At 41.0% G+C, this 18,238-nt stretch overlaps 1 protein-coding gene and 1 long non-coding RNA gene across 2 annotated transcripts; one reads left to right on the top strand and one right to left on the bottom strand.

Annotated features, from left to right (window-relative positions):
* Window positions 1–1,105: 1,105 nt before the first annotated feature.
* LOC135173621 (uncharacterized) lies at window positions 1,106–5,402 on the bottom strand. Its single transcript, XR_010301392.1, has 3 exons — window positions 5,257–5,402; window positions 1,928–1,983; window positions 1,106–1,247 (listed from the first exon to the last, which is right to left on the bottom strand). It is a non-coding gene; the product is annotated as an uncharacterized LOC135173621 (long non-coding RNA).
* An 8,919-nt stretch (window positions 5,403–14,321) lies between these two features.
* MMP7 (matrix metallopeptidase 7) lies at window positions 14,322–18,037 on the top strand. Its single transcript, XM_064140645.1, has 6 exons — window positions 14,322–14,426; window positions 14,944–15,167; window positions 15,274–15,422; window positions 16,567–16,692; window positions 17,202–17,363; window positions 17,906–18,037. The coding sequence occupies exons 1-6, from the start codon at window positions 14,322–14,324 to the stop codon at window positions 17,926–17,928; spliced, it is 789 nt and encodes a 262-aa protein (XP_063996715.1). The 3' UTR covers window positions 17,929–18,037.
* The last annotated feature ends 201 nt before the right edge of the window (window positions 18,038–18,238 follow it).

The raw sequence follows: 18,238 nt of genomic DNA, 5'->3' as shown, positions 1-18,238 counted from the left end.
ACTCTTTTAGTTATGCTAGGAAGAAATTTGAAATAGATTATGTATCACAACTGTGAATTCTAGTTTAAAATCCAAAGTTCCATGTGTTTGGTTTATCATGATAAAGGAGTGTGCTAGTTTAAAGCAGGCTAGAATGTTTTGGTGAGAAGAACTAGATTACAGGCTGTGAAAGGAAAACAAAGGTGATGTCTACTTCGCTCATAGGCTTGCTGAGATCTATAGGAACAAGAAATAAAAACATAGATAACCACTCTCACTTGGGCTGCTGCCTGAGCTGCATCTCTCTAACCTCAGCCTCCATTTTGAACTAATCCACTTTGCTTCCTACCCCCCTGGCTGAAACTCTATTCTTCCTTGGGACTGGGGTAAGGTTGAGAGGGGCAGGGGGAAGGTGCAGGGGTGGTTGAGAGCCCCTCCTGGGGATTCAGGTTTCTGGGAGGGGAGTTGTGTTTCTGTATTACCTTTTACCTTGTATATTTCTGTCTATAACTGTATCTACTGTAAATATCTGCTTGTATATTGTGCCAGCTGTAAATACAAGCTTCATTCATATTCCAGAGCTGACTGAGCCCAGTCTGGGTGATTTCTGAAGTGTGGGGGGGTGAGGAACACCCAAACCATCACAAGAAGACTGACATTATTCATTTGTCAAACAAAGCTTCATGTGAATACTAAACTAGACTTGATGTTGGACCTAACAGATACTTTTTCTTTTGTTAGGATATGATTTGTTCAGCAGGAAGCAATAGCTCATGAATTTAACCATTCCATTGGACTTGTTGACAATTTAGAAACTTTTCAGCTCAGGGGAATTCTACTCTTTCTATTCTACCCTTAGGTAAAATACAACCCTAGTATGGCAAGTTGTAAGCTGCAAGTTGCACTGAAGTGAAGCTCGTGTGAATGGCTGAGCTTCTCACCTAGCCTTTAATACAGTTTAATAATATTGATTCCAGTCTAAAATTGGATTAATCATTTGCTGAGGCCTGAAAAGAACCCAGTAAGTATAAGGAAGTGGAATATATTAATGTCCTTCAGCAATACTAGTCCTTGTTTTGTTTTGTTTTTTTTTTTAATCATTAAAAAAAGCTTTTCACACCTCTGTGATCTGATTCTGCAGGTCAGATGTGCATAAACCTCGCCTGAAAGCCATCAGCACTTTGGAACTCTCTTCAATACTGCAGGAGCATTCCCAGCCATATGTGAATGATTCCAAACCAAAGAGTCCATTTAGTTTGAGACAGAGTCTGAAGACAAAAATGAAGTGAATGGTATTAAAATCCCTGTGCTGATTTGCTAATAAGTCATAGTATGGAAATCTTACAGCCTGCTTACTTGAATCAGCTGTTTCCATGAGATCCAGTTCTCTCAAGGACAAAACCTATACACATTTTCATTCATTTTTGATGAAACCCACAAAGTACATTAAAGTAGAGAAATCCCTTGGATTCCCTTGGATTAAAAACACAGAACGTGCAGCATTTGAAAGAGGAGAGGGTTAACAAATATGATGTTGAACCAAAAGAAAAGGCTTTAAAGTGTAGTATTTTGACACAACTTTGCAGAATGCAGTGACTGGCTCCAGCAGTCAGATATCAATTTTGCCTGTAAATTACTTCCATTATGCTTGAAACAAAGTCATGGTTATTTCACAACAGCTCTAGAGTCATAAAATGACAAACAGAGCCTGCTAAGACCATTAATGCCCTGCAGTCATTACTGCAGAGCACAAAGAAGGATAAGCAGATGTTTTTCAACCATTTCCATTGCCTTCACATTGGTCTGTGGTCCAGAAAATCAATGCTGGCTATGGTCTAGCATGTCTATTCTCTTAAACTCAACAATGTTCACAGTCTTACACATACTTCACAGAAATTATGAGCAAGCAAAATGAAATAAACATTTTTTTTCCCTAGGTTTCACTTACATTTTTGTCTGACCCTCAAGACCATGCAGACAACCATAGAAAGGAAGAAGTCTTTCCTGGAATAGAAAGGAAGAAGTCTTTCCTGGATGTTACCATCCAGAGGCATCAAAAGAACACTCTCAGCCTACAGTTGTTGATCTGAGTACTGAGCACTCATTTGCATAAATGCAACTGAGCATGTTTATGTTTTACATTAACTCTTTTGGTATACTAGCACCTTTGGTGCTGCAAGAAAATGATGCAATGCAACAGATGTTTACTCAAACAAGATCGTGCCTGAAAAATCCTTCACTGGCTTTTATATCACTAATCTAGCCTGGAATTCTGGTTATTCTGCTCCTGTCCTCTCCAAAGTGGCCAAATGGCACTTTGAAATACAGCTCCATTTCTCCAAGGAGAGTGGTAGATGAGTGAGTGCTATTCTTAAAGGTTTACTGTAATGCAGAATCTGAAGCCTCACCAAGCAATCTACCGCGACCTTAATTATCCTGGTGTTAGAGCATTTCTCCTGCTATGATAATTCTATCCAAAGCAGACACTTCTTTCCCCTTTGCCACTGTGATCTATGTAGCTGTGGAGTGGTACAAGGTCTTTCTTCAACCCTCTCTTCTATAGACTTGTCAACTCCATTGTCTTGAACCTTCCCACCAAAGCTAGGTTTTAGTAACATTCTTGCGGCTCCCTTCAGTCACTTCCCACCCATCTGAAGGCAAGATGCACAAAACCATGCGCAAAACTCTCCTTGGGGATGTATCAACACTTGGGAGAGCAGAATGGTGATTTCATTTGTTTTACTTTGAAGATGATATTTGCCTTTTTCAGAAGAAGAAATCAATTTTTCTTTTACTTCCATTCACCTTGTGATCAACCATTAACTAGTTCCTCATCCTGCATGGCAATGTGTTATATTTAACCAAAACCACAGCGTACAGTTTGAATTCCTTTGAAACTGCACCCTAAACAAAGTAGGTCTCCGAGTTCAAATGATGTGTTTCCAACTTCGGTGATATCACAGTCTGATTTAATGTGCACCTGCACATTCCAGAAGGCTTTCCTGCTTCTATCTGTGATGCTATTAGTTCACATGAAATGGCTTGTTTGAATTTGTTTCCTAACTACAGTATTTGAAATAGTTTTTATCATCTTCTTTCGGTTGGTGGGAGGTTTGGGTTTTGCTTATGTCTGTGAATTCTTATGTCTAATATTAGTCCCTTACCTAGCCCACAAGCAACTGGTGTGTCCGTATGTTTATCCTGAATTGGCACTTAATAAACAATCGTTTACTAGGCAAAACCTCAGGAAGAGAGATGTTGCCCTCCACGGATTTTAGCTTCCTTTGTGCCAGCCTGTGCGGGATGCTGACATGAAAACCCCTTTCTTTACTCCATGCAAAAGAATAAGCTGGGCAACTCGAGTACTTTGAGTTCCTGTCACCCCTGTGGGGTGGACAGCCTGCTAACATGTATGCGTTCTGCATAAGACAAATAAGCAAGTAATCATGTTGTCTGCTTTCAGATTTGTTTCTCTTCAGCTTAAGTTCATATCAGGAGACAAAGTCAGAAAGAAATAAGGTCCACATAAATTCTTTTCTTAAAATGTAGAAATAAAATAAGAAATGCAAAATGTCTCACTACAAGAGACTCAAATTCTGCAGACATATAAAAGATGCTGTGAGATATATAACAGACCAGCAGTACACTGGGTCCAACAGAGAATACTGTCAACTGGCATAAAAACAATTGATCAAACATTGATCCAAATATTCAGCTGCAGGACCTGTAGTGCAAGCATGTCAACATTGCTTTTGTGGAAGAATGCCAACAAATTTGGCTTGGTGAGCAGCTCTAGAGTTGTTCTCTGCTGCAGTTTTTGATTGGGGTGGGGTTTGATGAACCTGAGGCAGATATGGCAAACCTGAACCTAACTCCCACTCACATACTTTTGCAATTACTTTAACTGCTGTTAGAGGTTTCACTCACAGAATCACAGAATGGTAGGGGCTGGAGGGGACCTCCATATATCACCTAGTCCAACCCCTGCTAAAGCAGGTTTGCCTAGATCAGGTTACACAGAAACATTGCACAGGAACATGTACAGGCAGGGTTTGGAAATCTCCAGAGAAGGAAACTCCACAACCTCTCACTCAGGGCAGCTTGAGTGAAATAGAATACAATTTGTTTATTCCTTCACAAGGAACTATGATAATAAGGTAAGGACAAAGATTTCTAAGTCTACAAAAACTGGTGTCATCAAAGGCATGGTGCATATGCTCTTTAAAGATCTGCATATTCTCTTTTAAGATCTGGACCTATTGCTTACATTATGTGCAACAAAAGCCACTCTTCCTTGACAGAACATTCATATTATTGAAGTGACTATTTTTTTTTCTCATAATTTGGGAAGCTTTCATAATCTACAGCACTATAAATCTGAAAGCCAGTACAGGTGAAAGTACTTCTGTGAGATAGACAGAGCATATCCCTAGTGCAACACCTCTGGTTTTGCTGTACATACCTGATGAGTTTAAATGAATTGAACACTACAGAAAACCAGCTGTACTGAAACTGTGCAAAACATACTGAGTTTTGATCAGTGTTTTTGCCTCATGGTATGGTCACTGACCTGTTACTAGTGGAATGGAGTCAGTCTCCTTCCACCCTTTGCAGAGAAACAAATGACAAGTACCTCCAGCGCAAGCCAGAGCAACAGCAGGATGGGGCAGATTGTATTCATAGAATCACAGAATCAGTGAATTTGGAAGAGACTTCCAAGATCATCAAGTCCAACTTAGCACCCAGCCCTAGCCAGTCAACTAGACCATGGCACTAAATGCCTCATCCAGGCTTTTCTTGAACACCTCCAGGGATGGTGCCTCCACCACCTCCCTGGGCAGCACATTCCAATGGCAAATCACTCTCTCTGCCAACAGCTTCCTCCTAACATCCAGCCTAAACCTCCCCCAGCACAACTTGAGACTGTGTCCCCTTCTTCTGTTGCTGATTGCCTGGCAGAAGAGGCCAACCCCCACCTGGCTACAGCCTCCCTTCAGGTAGCTGTAGACAGCAATGAGGTCACCCCTGAGCCTGCTCTTCTCCAGGCTAAACAGCCCCAGCTCCCTCAGCCTCTCCTCACAGGGTTTGTGCTCCAGGCCTTTCACCAGCTCTGTCACCTTTCAGACAGGATATCATGACAGATTAATTCTTACTACAAAGGGATGTTCATTTGAAAAAAAAAAAAAAAAAAAAGGCAAAACCCAATAAAACAAAACCTCTAGGCTAGTTTCCCAAAAAAATAAATTTGCATTTTGTGAAAATGCAAACACTACTTACAGTAAATCTATATTTTTTTTACTGGAGAGTCTGCCTTTAAGTTCCAATCTTCTTTTGTTAGACGTTAACGCGCAGGATGATCAAGGATTAAAATACACAAAAGCCTATTGTTCCTGACCTGTGATCAGCCATAATCACTTGGCAGGGATAGTTTTCCCTGGAGACAACAGAATGATGTCAAGTTGCTTTTTAAAGGCCGGGGTGTGGGATGTGCCTCCAGGAGCGTTTCACTCCAGACCAGGTGTGTGTTTCCAAACCCAAACTCCCAGCCACGTGCACTGATTGCATTCAGATTCACACTGGGATCAGCTGTGTTTCTTTCAGATAGTACTGAGCCAAAAGTACACTGCCCCTCTGGAAGACAGAGCCTGCTGGACCACACCTCAGTTGGACTAGAAGAGCTCCCTCCCACATAGGTGCCTGAGCCTCAATATCCACTGTTGCATCTTCCATGTCCACCTTACTCCTTAATACAGACATACATATACTCCTCAATATAGATACAGACTTTGGTGACTGCTGTGCAGTGTCCTCTTAACAGAGGCACCACCAGCATCACTGATGGGCTCAGCTTTGGGCAGCAACAGATTTATTGGAACCTGCCAGAACTAGATGCATCTGACAAAGGGGCAGCTCCTGATGTCTTCTCGTAGAGACCAACCCTGCAGACTCACCATTACTAAAACCTTGCCACTAAACCCAATGCACCATCTGCCTACAGCTTGGTTTAGATGTCTCCCGTGCTTCCTGCTTCTGGCTTGTAGGGTTCTCAGGAGGGCAAAAACAAAGGAAAATTAATTTCTTAGAATAAAGAAGAGGGGAACTAGGGCAGGGCTTCACTTGAGTAATGTTTTGTCTGAGGTTATTGCCTTAGAAAAGGCAGGAGGTTGCATTGCAAGAAATTAAACAGCATTTAGACTTTATTTTGTTTGTTGTCGTTTTTTTTTAATAAACAACAAAGTTGGGTTTTTATGTGTGTATATTAATGTATTTATTAGCCTTTGTACAAATTAGACACTGTCAAACTTCTATTATAATCAGTTGTAACTCCATCAAGTCTATATATCTGTATATCTATTACACTCTTACAAGAGTGTCAAATATTGCCTGGCTGGAAGTAGCTCTAACAGGTTAGTAAATTTTATGTAATTTAGGAAACAGATGCAGAGAGAAGGAAAACAAAAAAACCACAAACTTAAATGTATGAAAGCAGGCAGGATGGAAAAGTAAAATACTAGACTATAAAAAAGAAACTGCAAATAAAAAGAGCTGAGAGGTGCTCCCATTCTCTATGGATCTCCTTCAGACAAGGATGTAAGAATTCTTATACTGTTTTAATGAGACAAATATTTTTAATGGTAAATTTCCTACCTTTAAATTATATATTTATCATTAGAGAGAAAAATTAAGAGTTCTCGTGTCTGTATCTGATTGCATTTCTCCTCACAGTTCTGTGCAGATAAGTGGGATAAATGCATCAAGGAGTCAGGAGTACTATTGAAATGTGCAGTAAGACTTATATACATATATAACTAAGGATGACTGTCTCTGAGGTGGGAAATAGTGCACTTCAGGTGTGGACATAAACTTAAGTAGCAACATACAGACTGCTCAGCTAAGTGCTCCTTAAGACAGTCTGTGATCAATAGGCAGTTACAAGCTGCAAGGTGAATTTAGGAATCCAGTTGCATGCGCTGAAGCTGAGTGCTACCCTTCAGTGTCAAATAAATGTAGGGGAAAATAGCTACTCACATGGGGCTTGGTTAAGCAACCAGTCAGGCTGGTGAGGAGCTACGTGGACAACTTCTCCACTCTTAGTGAGGCTTTGTTATGACTCACTCTTTGCCATCCAAATGCAGCCAATCCTTATATGGTTGTGCAGCTTTTTAGTGGTATTGGAAAACTCAGCAGGACTTGTTTTGTGTGAAACAGATCTGCTCAAGGAAGAATATTGGGTGAAAGAACATCTCAATGGTATAACCAAGTTTACCAACTGTTTTTAAGTCAGTAAAAATCAGAGGAATACAAGAGGACATTTCCTACCCAGAGGATTTCTCTCCCCAGCAGACAGCTTCTATCGATGAATCAGTGCTCAGAATCAAGACTCATTTGAATAGAAACAATAATATGATCTTATCTGGCAACTTCTAGGAGAAAACAATGGTGTAAAAAAATTCTTTACCTATGTCTTCACATATGGCTGGTTTTGGTTTTTGCAATCCTCCTAGATTAATGTCAACAGTCTCTTAATACACATGAGGTAAATCAAGCTTTGGCATTGGTCTTGTGTTGACTCAGAATCATAAAACTCTGGTGGTAGGTCTTTTACTGCACATCAAATTACGAAGAAGTCTACCAACTCTCTAGTGTTTCAGGGCTCTTTAACATTTTGATAGAAATAGAACTTTGTACACCAGGCTCAATACAACATTTTGGTTAAGATTATTTATTCTCCAAACACTTTCCAATGACTATACACGTCCATGAGGCTCAACACAGGTAAAGGCATACAAAGGCAAGATCTTGCTGTGTCTATCCCACCTTTCAAACCCTGTCCTCTGTCATCACCAAACCCTAAATTCACCATGCTGTCTCAGCATATGTGGACATGTGCAGATCCTTAGGATGAATCTGAAAAAGCTTCAGGCATTGACTGCTCCTTAGTTTGGGTTGCATTTAGTGTGGACAGACTGAGTACTGTCACAGCTACTCTGCCTGCCTTTGCAGCACCATTACATGATCAGTTTTAAATGTAACTCTGCTGCTTATCATGAGGATTTGCTGCAGAATTATAGTCATGCTGAGGTTGCCTTTAGTTGAAGTACTAAGTTAAAGGTTTCCAACATGAATGGATGGTTTTGTCGAGATCTACACAGGGCTTTAGACTGCCTGTTGACTTTAAAGGCAGTGTTGAACCATATTTACAAGTAGATGGATACAGACAGTTGCAAAAAGGGAATTCGTAAATGACAGATGACTATAGGAGGTTATGATACTGCTCCTGCCCAGCAAGATTTGGGTCTGCACTGCAGTGAAACACAGCTGACTGACCTTCTGCTTTCTTCTCTTCCCCATGCTCTGTACATGTTCTTCTGGTGGAAGGAAAGACTGCATGCACCTAGAGATTATATCTCATAACTACAATTAAAAGTTAGTAAAGCAAATTAGTATATAGAAATTCAAAGACAACCATGTGTCTGTTAGCTGGAGGAAAGAGACACTTCTGATCATTGACCAAAGATGCAGACAAATTAAAAAGTGGAGGATGTCTGAACTAACACAGGTAAGTAACATTTACAGGAATGCCATTTCCTGTGGTTTATTGCTGAAGATGACTATTCTAACAATTTAGCTCCACATTTTCATCATTTTCCCACATGATGTTCCAATTAAACTGCTGTGCATACAAAGTGATTAAATGCAGTGCAATTCTAGACACTGTAAGATAGTGAATCCACAAGTTGAGATAGGTTAAGTTTGATTGCTTAAATATTTGTAGCTTAGATATGTTAGTTCTTGTCACATTGTTTGTGCTGAATGTCTGATCTGAACATCTAATCCCATCCTCAGGCCTTTCCTTCCCTAAAGCAGTGGGATGTGAGGTAAATCCTGCTTGGAAATAGCTCAATGCACCTTGATCCAGTCAAACAGGAGGGAAGAACTGGGTTCCCCCCTTCCAGTGACGGGCTGCCTCAGTGCCAGCAGGCAAGACCTCAGAGCTCAGGCAAGGATGACTGAAGGTTTTTATCTTCACGTTGCCTGATAAAGGGATATGCAGCTCGGGATTCCAAGTGCCAAGGGACTCCACTGAAGACAGCCCCTTCAGAAGTAAAATCACAGAATCGCAGAATCACAGAATCACATAACAGCAGAGGTTGGAAGGGATCTTCAGAGAATGAGTCCAGCTCCCTTTCAAAGCAGGATCACCCAGGATCATTTGCTCAGGAACACATCCAGGCAGGTTTTGAAAGTCTCCAGAGAAACAGACTCCACAACCACTCCAGGCAGCCTGTTTGTTCCAGGGCTCTGTCACCCTCACTGTAGAGAAGTTTCTTCTCACCTTGAGGTGAAATCTTCTATGTTCCAATTTGTAGCCATTGCACCTGGTTTTATTGCTGCTGGCACCAAAAAGAGATTGACCCCATCCACTTGACACTCACCTCTCAGATATTTATAGACGTTGATGAGATCTCTTAGTCTTCTCTTTTCCAGACTAATCAGCCCCAGGTCTCTCAGTCTCTCTTCATAGGGAAGATGCTCAAGTCCCCCAGTCATCCTCGTGGTTCTCTGCTGTACTCCCTCCAGCAAGTCCCTGTCTCTCCTGAGCTGACAAGCCCAAAACTGGACACAGTATTCTAGGTGTGGTCTCATCAGGGCAGAGTAGAGAGGGAGAAGAACCTCTCTAGACCTGCTGGACACACTTTTCCTGATGCACCCCAGGATGCCATTGGCTCTCTTGGCCACAAGGGCACACTGCTGTCCCATGAAGAACTTGCTGTCCCCCAGGACTCCAAGGTCTTTCTCCGTGAAGTTGTTTTCCATCAGGGCAGCCTTCAACCTCTACTGGTTATTGTTATTCCTTCCCAGACCCTGCACTTATCCTTGTTGAACTTCAATCAGCTTTCAAATCTATGAAAACAGAATGCAGAAGCCACAGAGATGTCCATTCTTCTACACTCTAGGCCCTAGACAAGAGAAACTGTCCACAACAACCATAAGGGGAGTTCAAATTTGTGTTGCTCAGAGGCGATTTTGCACTCAAAAGCAGTGCATCACATGAAGCTGAGACAAGGCAGATGAAGGCTCATTCTGTGGAAAAACACTAGGAAGGTTTTGGAGCAGATTTGGCTTAGCTTCACAGAGCTTAGCCTCAAGAAATCACAATGGAAAATAATTTTGCTCTGCTGAAATATTTGCTGAGTTTGAATTTTATCTTTTGTTAATCAAATTGAATGACCAGATTAGAGAACAAAACAAATCTGGTATCCTGGAGACCATGAGAACCCAGGTCTATCTAGTTTGGTAGTAACTTAAATACAGTATTGCATAATTCACAACTGACCCCAACAAAACATTTCCCAGGAATTTTTGGCCATTCTTTTCACTTGATATTCACTGTAGTGGGTAAACCACAGCCAACAGCTAATCACCCACACAGCTACTCACTCAGTCCTCTTGCACAGTGGGATGGGTGACAGACTAAGCAGTGCGAAAGACAGAATAAGTCATGGACTGAGATGCAGACAGTTGAATAAGTGAAAGAAGGGGAGAACAATGCAAAGCCTCACCAGTCTCCAGGCAATGACTGCCTCAAAAGACAGCCCTGACTCCACAGGATTGTATTGCTGAGTATGACATTATGCCATATAGCATACCCCTCTGGAGAATCTGTGTCAGCTGTTCCAGCTGTGTCCCCTCTCAGCCTCTTTTCCATCCAGCCTGTTCCATACCTTGTGGGTGCAGAGTGTAAAATAGATCAAGCCTTGATGCTGTGCAAACACTGTTCACTAGTACCCAAGACACTGATATGTTAACAATGCTGGTGTAGCTACAAATCCAAACACAGAACCACGGAAGCTGCTAAGAATAAAGATAACTTCATTCCACCTAGACCCATAATAACCACAAAGGCATTTGAAGAGCTCGTGGCTTGCATTATCATAGAATCATAGAATTATAGAATCACTCAGGGTTGGAAGGGACCACAAGGATCATCTACTTTCAACCCCCCTACCATGGGCATGGACACCCTACACTGGATCAGCCTGGCCAGAGATCCATGCAGCCTGGCCTTAAACACCTCCAGGGACAGGGCCTCAACCACCTCCCTGGGCAACCCATTCCAGGCTCTCACCACTCTCATGGTGAAGAACTTCCTCCTCACGTGCCACCTGAACCTACCCATCTCCAGCTTCACTCCATTCCCTCTAGTCTCCACAGCTGGTTGCATTCAGGTTAGGTAGATTCCATCTGAGCCTCATGTCCAAGTCAAATGACCAAGAAAAAGTAATCATTCACCACTGACTCATTCAGTTCTACTTCACTTTTTCAACCCACTCGTGTCCAAAGGAGGCTGAGATCTTCATTTTGATGTATGCACTTTTCACTAGCTCACAAAAGCTCTGATGCCTCTCAATGAATTCTGTACAGGACAGAGTTTCATGAAGCATCCTCCCTCACAGCAGGTTTACTTACCTCAGGAAATGTAGCACTGTAAACATTTCAGTGCCAATGTTGTGATGCTTCTAAATAGAATTTTACATCACTAGGTGGCTAAAACAACTTCTGTTACTAAATATCTCTAACAGTGTTTCTTCTGCCCTTGCTGAAATTCCTCTACACAGGCCATACTCTCTGGCGTAAGTATGGGTTGTCTGCTCAGTGTAAATCATATGACTACAAAGTTTGGTCACATCATTATTTTTCCTGACCCACAACATATTTTGTCATTCAAAATGTGATGGTTTGGGGGTTACCCCGCCCCCCCACACTTTTGAATTTGCCCCAGCTAACTCAGAGGGACCCTGGGAATATAGATGAAGCAATTTATTTACAGCTAGCAAAATTTACAAGCAGCTATTTACAATATATACAGTTATATACAATTATATACAGAAATATACAAAGGATAAACAATACAAAAGCACAACTCCCCTCCCAGAAACCTGAGTCCCCAGGAGGGGCTCTCAAACCACCCCAATACCTCCCCCGGCCCTCTCAACCTTACCCCAGTTCTCAGGAAGAAGAGAGGTGCAGCCAAGAGGTTAGGGAGCAAGGTTAGTAGGAGCAGGGTTAATGAGATGTGACCAGGTCTAAGGCAAAAGCAAGAGAGAGAAACAAAAATGGAGAAAAAGTCTTTCTTCTTCCCAGAGTTCTCAGCGTGACTGTGAGAGAAGTAGACACAATTGTTTTTCATTTCACTGCCCGTTATCTAGTTCTTCTACCAAAACATTCCAGCTTGCTTCAAACTAGCACACAAGATTAAGACAAAAAGATGAAGTCTGTAAAATTCATACAGCTAAATACAAAAGGCAATCAATGTTTCCTTTTGATATTAACCTCATTATAATTAGATTGATTCCTGCTGATTTTGAGTTCAAATAATTGAAAAGTCTTTTCACAGGAAATGGTTGGGTTGGGGGGCTTGGAGGATTTTTTTATTTGGTTGGTTGGTTGTTTTTTGGGTTTTGGGTTTTTGTTCATTTTGTTTACTTTTAATTGAAGCCCAAAGTATATTGAAACGTTTTTTCCCCCCTAAGGAGTTGGCAATTTTCCAACAGATAACCAAATGGAACATGACGTCTGTCATTTCTTAGCAAGCTCTTGTGTTTAAACTCTCCTTCCCAGTTCTGCCCGTAGCCTGCTTCAAGATATATGTGAGTTGCTCAACAGTGTGTCAACTGGAATGGGGCTGTGGAGGCTTTCAAATTCCTTTTGTGCCTATGAGGAAATAATCAGTACCACATGCTAGAGTCATGGAGTTCAACGTGGTTTAAACACATCCTCATCTCCTGGCATCCAAACGCTAGCCCAGATCCTACTTTACTGCCACAGTCACACATAAAATCAGTTGTTGAGGAAGAAAAAGATGAACCTGCTCCTAATAATAAAAGAGCTTTTTTTCATCGAGATTTAAAATTTGGACATAAAAAAGATTTCCTGTAAGCCTACCAAAATGCACAGAAACAATCACACGGCTGGTATCTGACCTGTTTTCAATAGCACTCCTTTAGCAGCTGTTTCGGGCAGTGCTGTGTAATGTCCTCTCCTGCGTCATTCAGCAGTGTTGTAGTACAGATGGTCTCTCTCCAAAATCAGTCTTTCTTGTCACATTGCTCAGAAGTACATGTATTGGACTCCACTTAGTAACTCACAACCTCCCTCAGACACATTCAGCTGTACCATCTAGTAACTCACAACCTCCCTCAGACACATTCAGCTACACCCACATAAGCTGTCTGACTGTGACAGTTATGGTCTTTTTCCATGTGTGCACCTTTGCTTTTGGATTAGAGAGAATATGGACACAAAATTGCACAGCTGGGACAAAAAAACACAAGCCACCTCTGGATTGGTGCTTTCAGTCCACCAAAAAATATCTTTTCCAGTGGGGTTTGGCAAAATGAAACTGAGACCAGTGTTGGTGTCAGGGAACAAAGGAGGTTGTTGGCTGCCTTGCTCAGCTTCACTTTTCTCTGCCAGTGCATTATGGATGTCTGTCAGATTGCATTGTACAGCCAGCAGTACAAGATCCCTCCAAACTATCCAAGGAGAGTTCGCTAGGGCTTACCCTAGCAGGAAGTTATGTCTCTCTTCTTTGCTGAGGGCTTTCAACCACTCTTATGAATTATGTATTAAATCTAGTTCTTCAGTGTAAAGAGACTCTCCTGAAAGGCCATTTCACTTAGGAAGAAAGTGACAAAGGCTTCCCACTGCCGACTGTTTCTAGAGGGCACATTTAAAGAGTTCTTATCTGTGTAAAACCAGCAGACACCTCTTCCACTGAAAGCACAGGATACCTCACAAGAGAATATGAATCAGAAAAATTACTTAGTGCTGTGCATGCTCTCTAGAAAATGACAGCAGTGTCAGTAAGACAGCATTGCCATCCATCTCATCTCTGCCTCCACAGCAACTAATACAGGCAGGCTGTGTGACCAAAAGGCTGCTGCAGGATGCCTTTGTGTATAAGGAACTTGAAGGTGCCTTTGTGTATACGGAACCTGAGGGAAGCACAGTAAGAAGTGATTATACAGTAACTATACTGATGAAGTTACAGAAAATGAACTTCCCTGTGACCCTGTGGTTTCACTACTGGAATAACATGAAAAGAGAGAGGCAAATCTGGCTGCTAGCTGTGACGTGACATCAACAGGGAAGCCAAACGAAAGATTTGTTTAACTTCTTAGAATAGTGATGACATAACATTAATACCACCAAAAAAAATGAGTCACAATCACTGCTTGAAGCTATCAGGATCTATATAAGCATTTCAGCTGTGGTCTTGAAAGACAGAAGGTCAAAGCCTCCCTGCTGTAGCAAGGCTCCTTGGCAAGTGGGGCACTATGCAATACCTCCTACTCTGTGTTGCCATCCTCCTACCTGAGAGTCTTGCTTTTCCAGTAAAATTAGAAGCAAGATGGAACAACACAGCCTTTGAGGCTATAAAGGTATGTTAACAGGGGGACAACATGAATAACTTGATTGTGAGTAACCTGATTTTTTTAATTCACTTTCTACATTACTTTCCTATCTGCTTATATTACTTTACATTACCATAACAGGTTTTACCGAGGTGATATAAAATGATCTAAACTTGCTGCCTAACTTAGACATTCTAGATCTAGCTCACAAAAGGCACTAAACTCCAGCTGGTAAATAGAGAAGCATGTAAATTTTAAAACATCTCAAAAATATTATGTAGGCTATATTGGAAGGCTATGGATTTGTATGCTCAGTAATTTGTGTTTGCTTACAGTGTTGTAATTGCTGCTGTTGCAGTTCTCTTCACATATGCTAGTCTATACTACAGAAAGAACAGTGTTTGGTAAACTGAAATGGGAAGAAAAAAATATGTCTCAAACTAGCCATGATTGCAGGACAAGGCAATTCAATCAAATGTAAAATACAGTTACCAAAAGATCACAGATGTGTGTATTAGTTTATATTTTCCTTTTCTTTTTCCAGACATATCTTGATAGATTTTTCCCAATTCACACAAAAACACCAAAACCAAAATTAGAAGAGAGGATTAAAGAACTGCAGAAGTTTTTCCACCTGACTGTTACTGGAAAATTAAACACAGAAACAGAAGCAATACTGAAGCTGCCCAGATGTGGACTCCCTGATATAGCAGACTACCAAACATTTCCTGGAACTCCAAGATGGGGAAAGAGACATTTGACTTACAAGTTAGTGCTGTTCCAGGTTTTAGGGGGCAAGGGGTTGCTTTGTCTTTACCTGTGTGGGTTTTCTTCACACCCTAAATGACATGAATCTGTTTCCTTTTGCTGCCAGGATTGTTAATTATACACCTGATCTACCCCGAAACAAAGTGGATGATGCAATTAAAAGGGCTTTTATGGTATGGAGTAACGTGACTCCGCTGCAGTTCCGAAGACTGTACTCTGGTACTGCAGACATTGTGATTGCATTTGCACGCCGTGGTGAGAATATCTGCCATTTTCTAAAATTCAGTGGGCCATATTTGAGTCAAGCCAGGCATTTTTTACAGCCACAGCTTTAAGAAAGAACAAAGAGTTTGGAATTACTTTGAAGCCTGCATAAATCGCATCTTCTCTTTATCACGCCACCAAATGCATATGCAATGGTGTGGTTTTACTCCTCTAAAACCGTTAGAAACTTCTTTCAGAGTTAAAACCATGGCATAGAGGGAGAACTCTGCTCCAGATTGAGACACCTAAATTTAGATGTTCAAAGGTCTGTTTGCCTTGACACACAGTATTAACTCACAGGAACAGATCTGTAGAGCAAACCAGCAGGTTCTGAAGATCTAGCTTCCACAGTCTAGATTCAGGCAGGTTTATTTTAGTCTAGATCTAATCTGATTCCATGGACTAAAGAGTCTTTGGCAGTTGAGGTGTGTTAAGCTTCTGGTTGATTTTCTTCTACAAGCACTCTCACTGGTGCACTCCAAGACCGTATCAAGGTGCAAGTCAAAGCGTGGTAAATGTGGATGACAACTTGAGTCAGTTCAGAAGCTCACTTGTGATCCAGGCTAATCCATTAATCCAGCCATACTTTTAACTTGTGCCTGCACCTAAACTGACTCAGGTTAGTGAAAATAAATGCCAAGTTTAGGGTTAGCTGACTTGTTCTCTAGAGCTTTTCAGGAACATGGTTATCTATCCCAAATTATTCTCTTCCACTAAAATCACTACAAGTGAAAATATCTACAACTAATTTTGCCCAGCACTTTTCAACACTGAAAAGCATTCAAGTGCTTCTCTAATATTGTCAAGTTAAGCATTTGTATTGAAATAATCCCTGATTACTGACTTAGACCCACATTTCTGACAAACTGAACCAATGTCCAGCTCTTTCTGAAACATGCAGCAGCCTGAATTATCAGATGCAAGATCTGAACTTAAGTCATGGGTTTGGAGAGTGTTTCCTAAGTTTTACTCCTCATTCTTGCAACCTTAGTGCTATTGCAGGCTTCTTTTTTTTTTCTCAAGGATTGGTAATGAAAAAAACTAATTAAAAAATAAAGGCACCACAGTTCATTTTGCTGAGCTTAAACACTACAGCTGCTGCCATGCGATGACATTTATTTCCTTTCAAATGCAGAGCATGGTGATGGATATCCTTTTGACGGAAGAGGTAACACACTAGCTCATGCATTTGCACCTGGAGATAATATTGGTGGAGATGCTCATTTCGATGATGATGAAAAGTGGTCAGACACCAACCAAGGTAAAAGTCAACATTTATATGAAGGGGAAAAGGCAAACGTTGTACATGTTAGAAGAACACAGACATGGAAAATGCTTTCTGTTGTGTTTTGTTAACAATTTCAGTACCCACATTTCTGTTCCTTTCAATTATAAGTACTTGTGTATCATTATCATTAGCAGCTACATAATGCCTGTTCTGGCCATATCTTAAAGCATTTTTCACAGGCTAAACGAGGACTATGAGCCTTTGTTTTCTACATAAATTATGAAAAGGTAAAAGTAATTGCTTGTAGGAATAAGGTTGACTGAAAACAGAATTGGAAGGAGACTCAGTGTCTACATGTGAACAAAAGTAGTGTTTTTATTAAAATGTTATAGTTACATAAGAAAGCTCATTAATAACTACTCAAAACTCAGATTTCATTACAAGGGAATGAAATATATAAATTCTTCTGCTACATGGATTTGTTGCTTACGACATAGAAATGCTGTACCTTTAACATACTTTTCTATGCTTTTGTGTTGCAGAAATTAATTTGTTCCTTGTTGCTGCTCATGAATTTGGCCATTCTTTGGGACTTGCTCATTCAAACGTTCCTGAAGCTCTCATGTACCCTATCTACAGATACAAGAACCCAGCAAATTTCAAACTTTCAGAGGATGACAAGAAAGGAATTCAGAAGTTATATGGTAAATTAATGATGAGATTTGATTTTCAAATTAAAACTAGCTGGGGTACAGGTTTCACTACTCTTGTTGATTTCAAGGACCTCATTGTATCACCACAAATAAAGAAGTATAATGAACCCATGAAAATCAGTCCTGCACATTCCATCTACTATGTTCCCTCTGTAGGGTGTGTCCACTGCAACCAAGAGGCGACAGGGCAGCCATGCAGCAGCCTGGTGCACTGTCTTCCTGCATAGCTGCATATTGCCAAGCAAATTCTGTGGCCCTTGTTCTGATTTCAGTGAGTGGGACTACTGACAGGAAACTGAGCAGTACTCTGCTGGTTAACCAAGTCAATGAGACACCTCAGTGGAGGCAGGAAATACTCAGCAGTAGGAGTAAAGAAAACCAGAACTGACCTCATGGGGTAAACCTTGGCAGGTTTGCTTTGCTTTAGGCACGACCTTCTTCAAGGCATGCTAGAGGAACTCTAGGAATAAACCATAGTTGCCTGCATTGTCCATTTCCATGCAAACTCTATGTTTTGTGCTTCTTTTCCACAGGGAAAAGGTCATCAAACTTTTGAAGAAAACGCATCAAGAAGACCAAAGAGTTCATATGTGGTTGTTTTGGTGTTCCAAAACCATTTTAATCCTCTAGCTAATTAAAGTGGCAAACTCCTGGACTGCACTTTCCCTCCCTGAATTACTACATTGATTTATTTGCACTTTACATAATTTCACTTAATAATTAAAAATACCCCAAACTTGTAAAATCAATTGTCTGGTGTTTTTATGGCTTTTGTTGTTTTCCTTCTGGGATTTTGATGGGTGACACCCGAGAGAAGGAAATCTGTTTGTGGGCAACATGGGACACAAGAAAGCTGTGGTACATTT

This window comes from Pogoniulus pusillus, chromosome 3 (assembly GCF_015220805.1).
Source record: "Pogoniulus pusillus isolate bPogPus1 chromosome 3, bPogPus1.pri, whole genome shotgun sequence".
Lineage (NCBI taxonomy): Eukaryota > Metazoa > Chordata > Aves > Piciformes > Lybiidae > Pogoniulus > Pogoniulus pusillus.
Note: the sequence above shows the minus strand (reverse complement) of the source record. Positions and strands in the feature narration are given on the sequence as shown.

What these genes read in the sequence shown, in the direction of transcription:
- MMP7 (XM_064140645.1), top strand. Translation starts at nt 14,322, where the DNA reads ATGCAATACCTCCTACTCTGTGTTGCCATCCTCCTACCTGAGAGTCTT. An exon ending in GATTGCATTTGCACGCCGTG is followed by an intron (nt 15,423 to 16,566) that starts GTGAGAATATCT and finishes TTTCAAATGCAG; the next exon opens with AGCATGGTGATGGATATCCT. An exon ending in AGGAATTCAGAAGTTATATG is followed by an intron (nt 17,364 to 17,905) that starts GTAAATTAATGA and finishes TCTTTTCCACAG; the next exon opens with GGAAAAGGTCATCAAACTTT.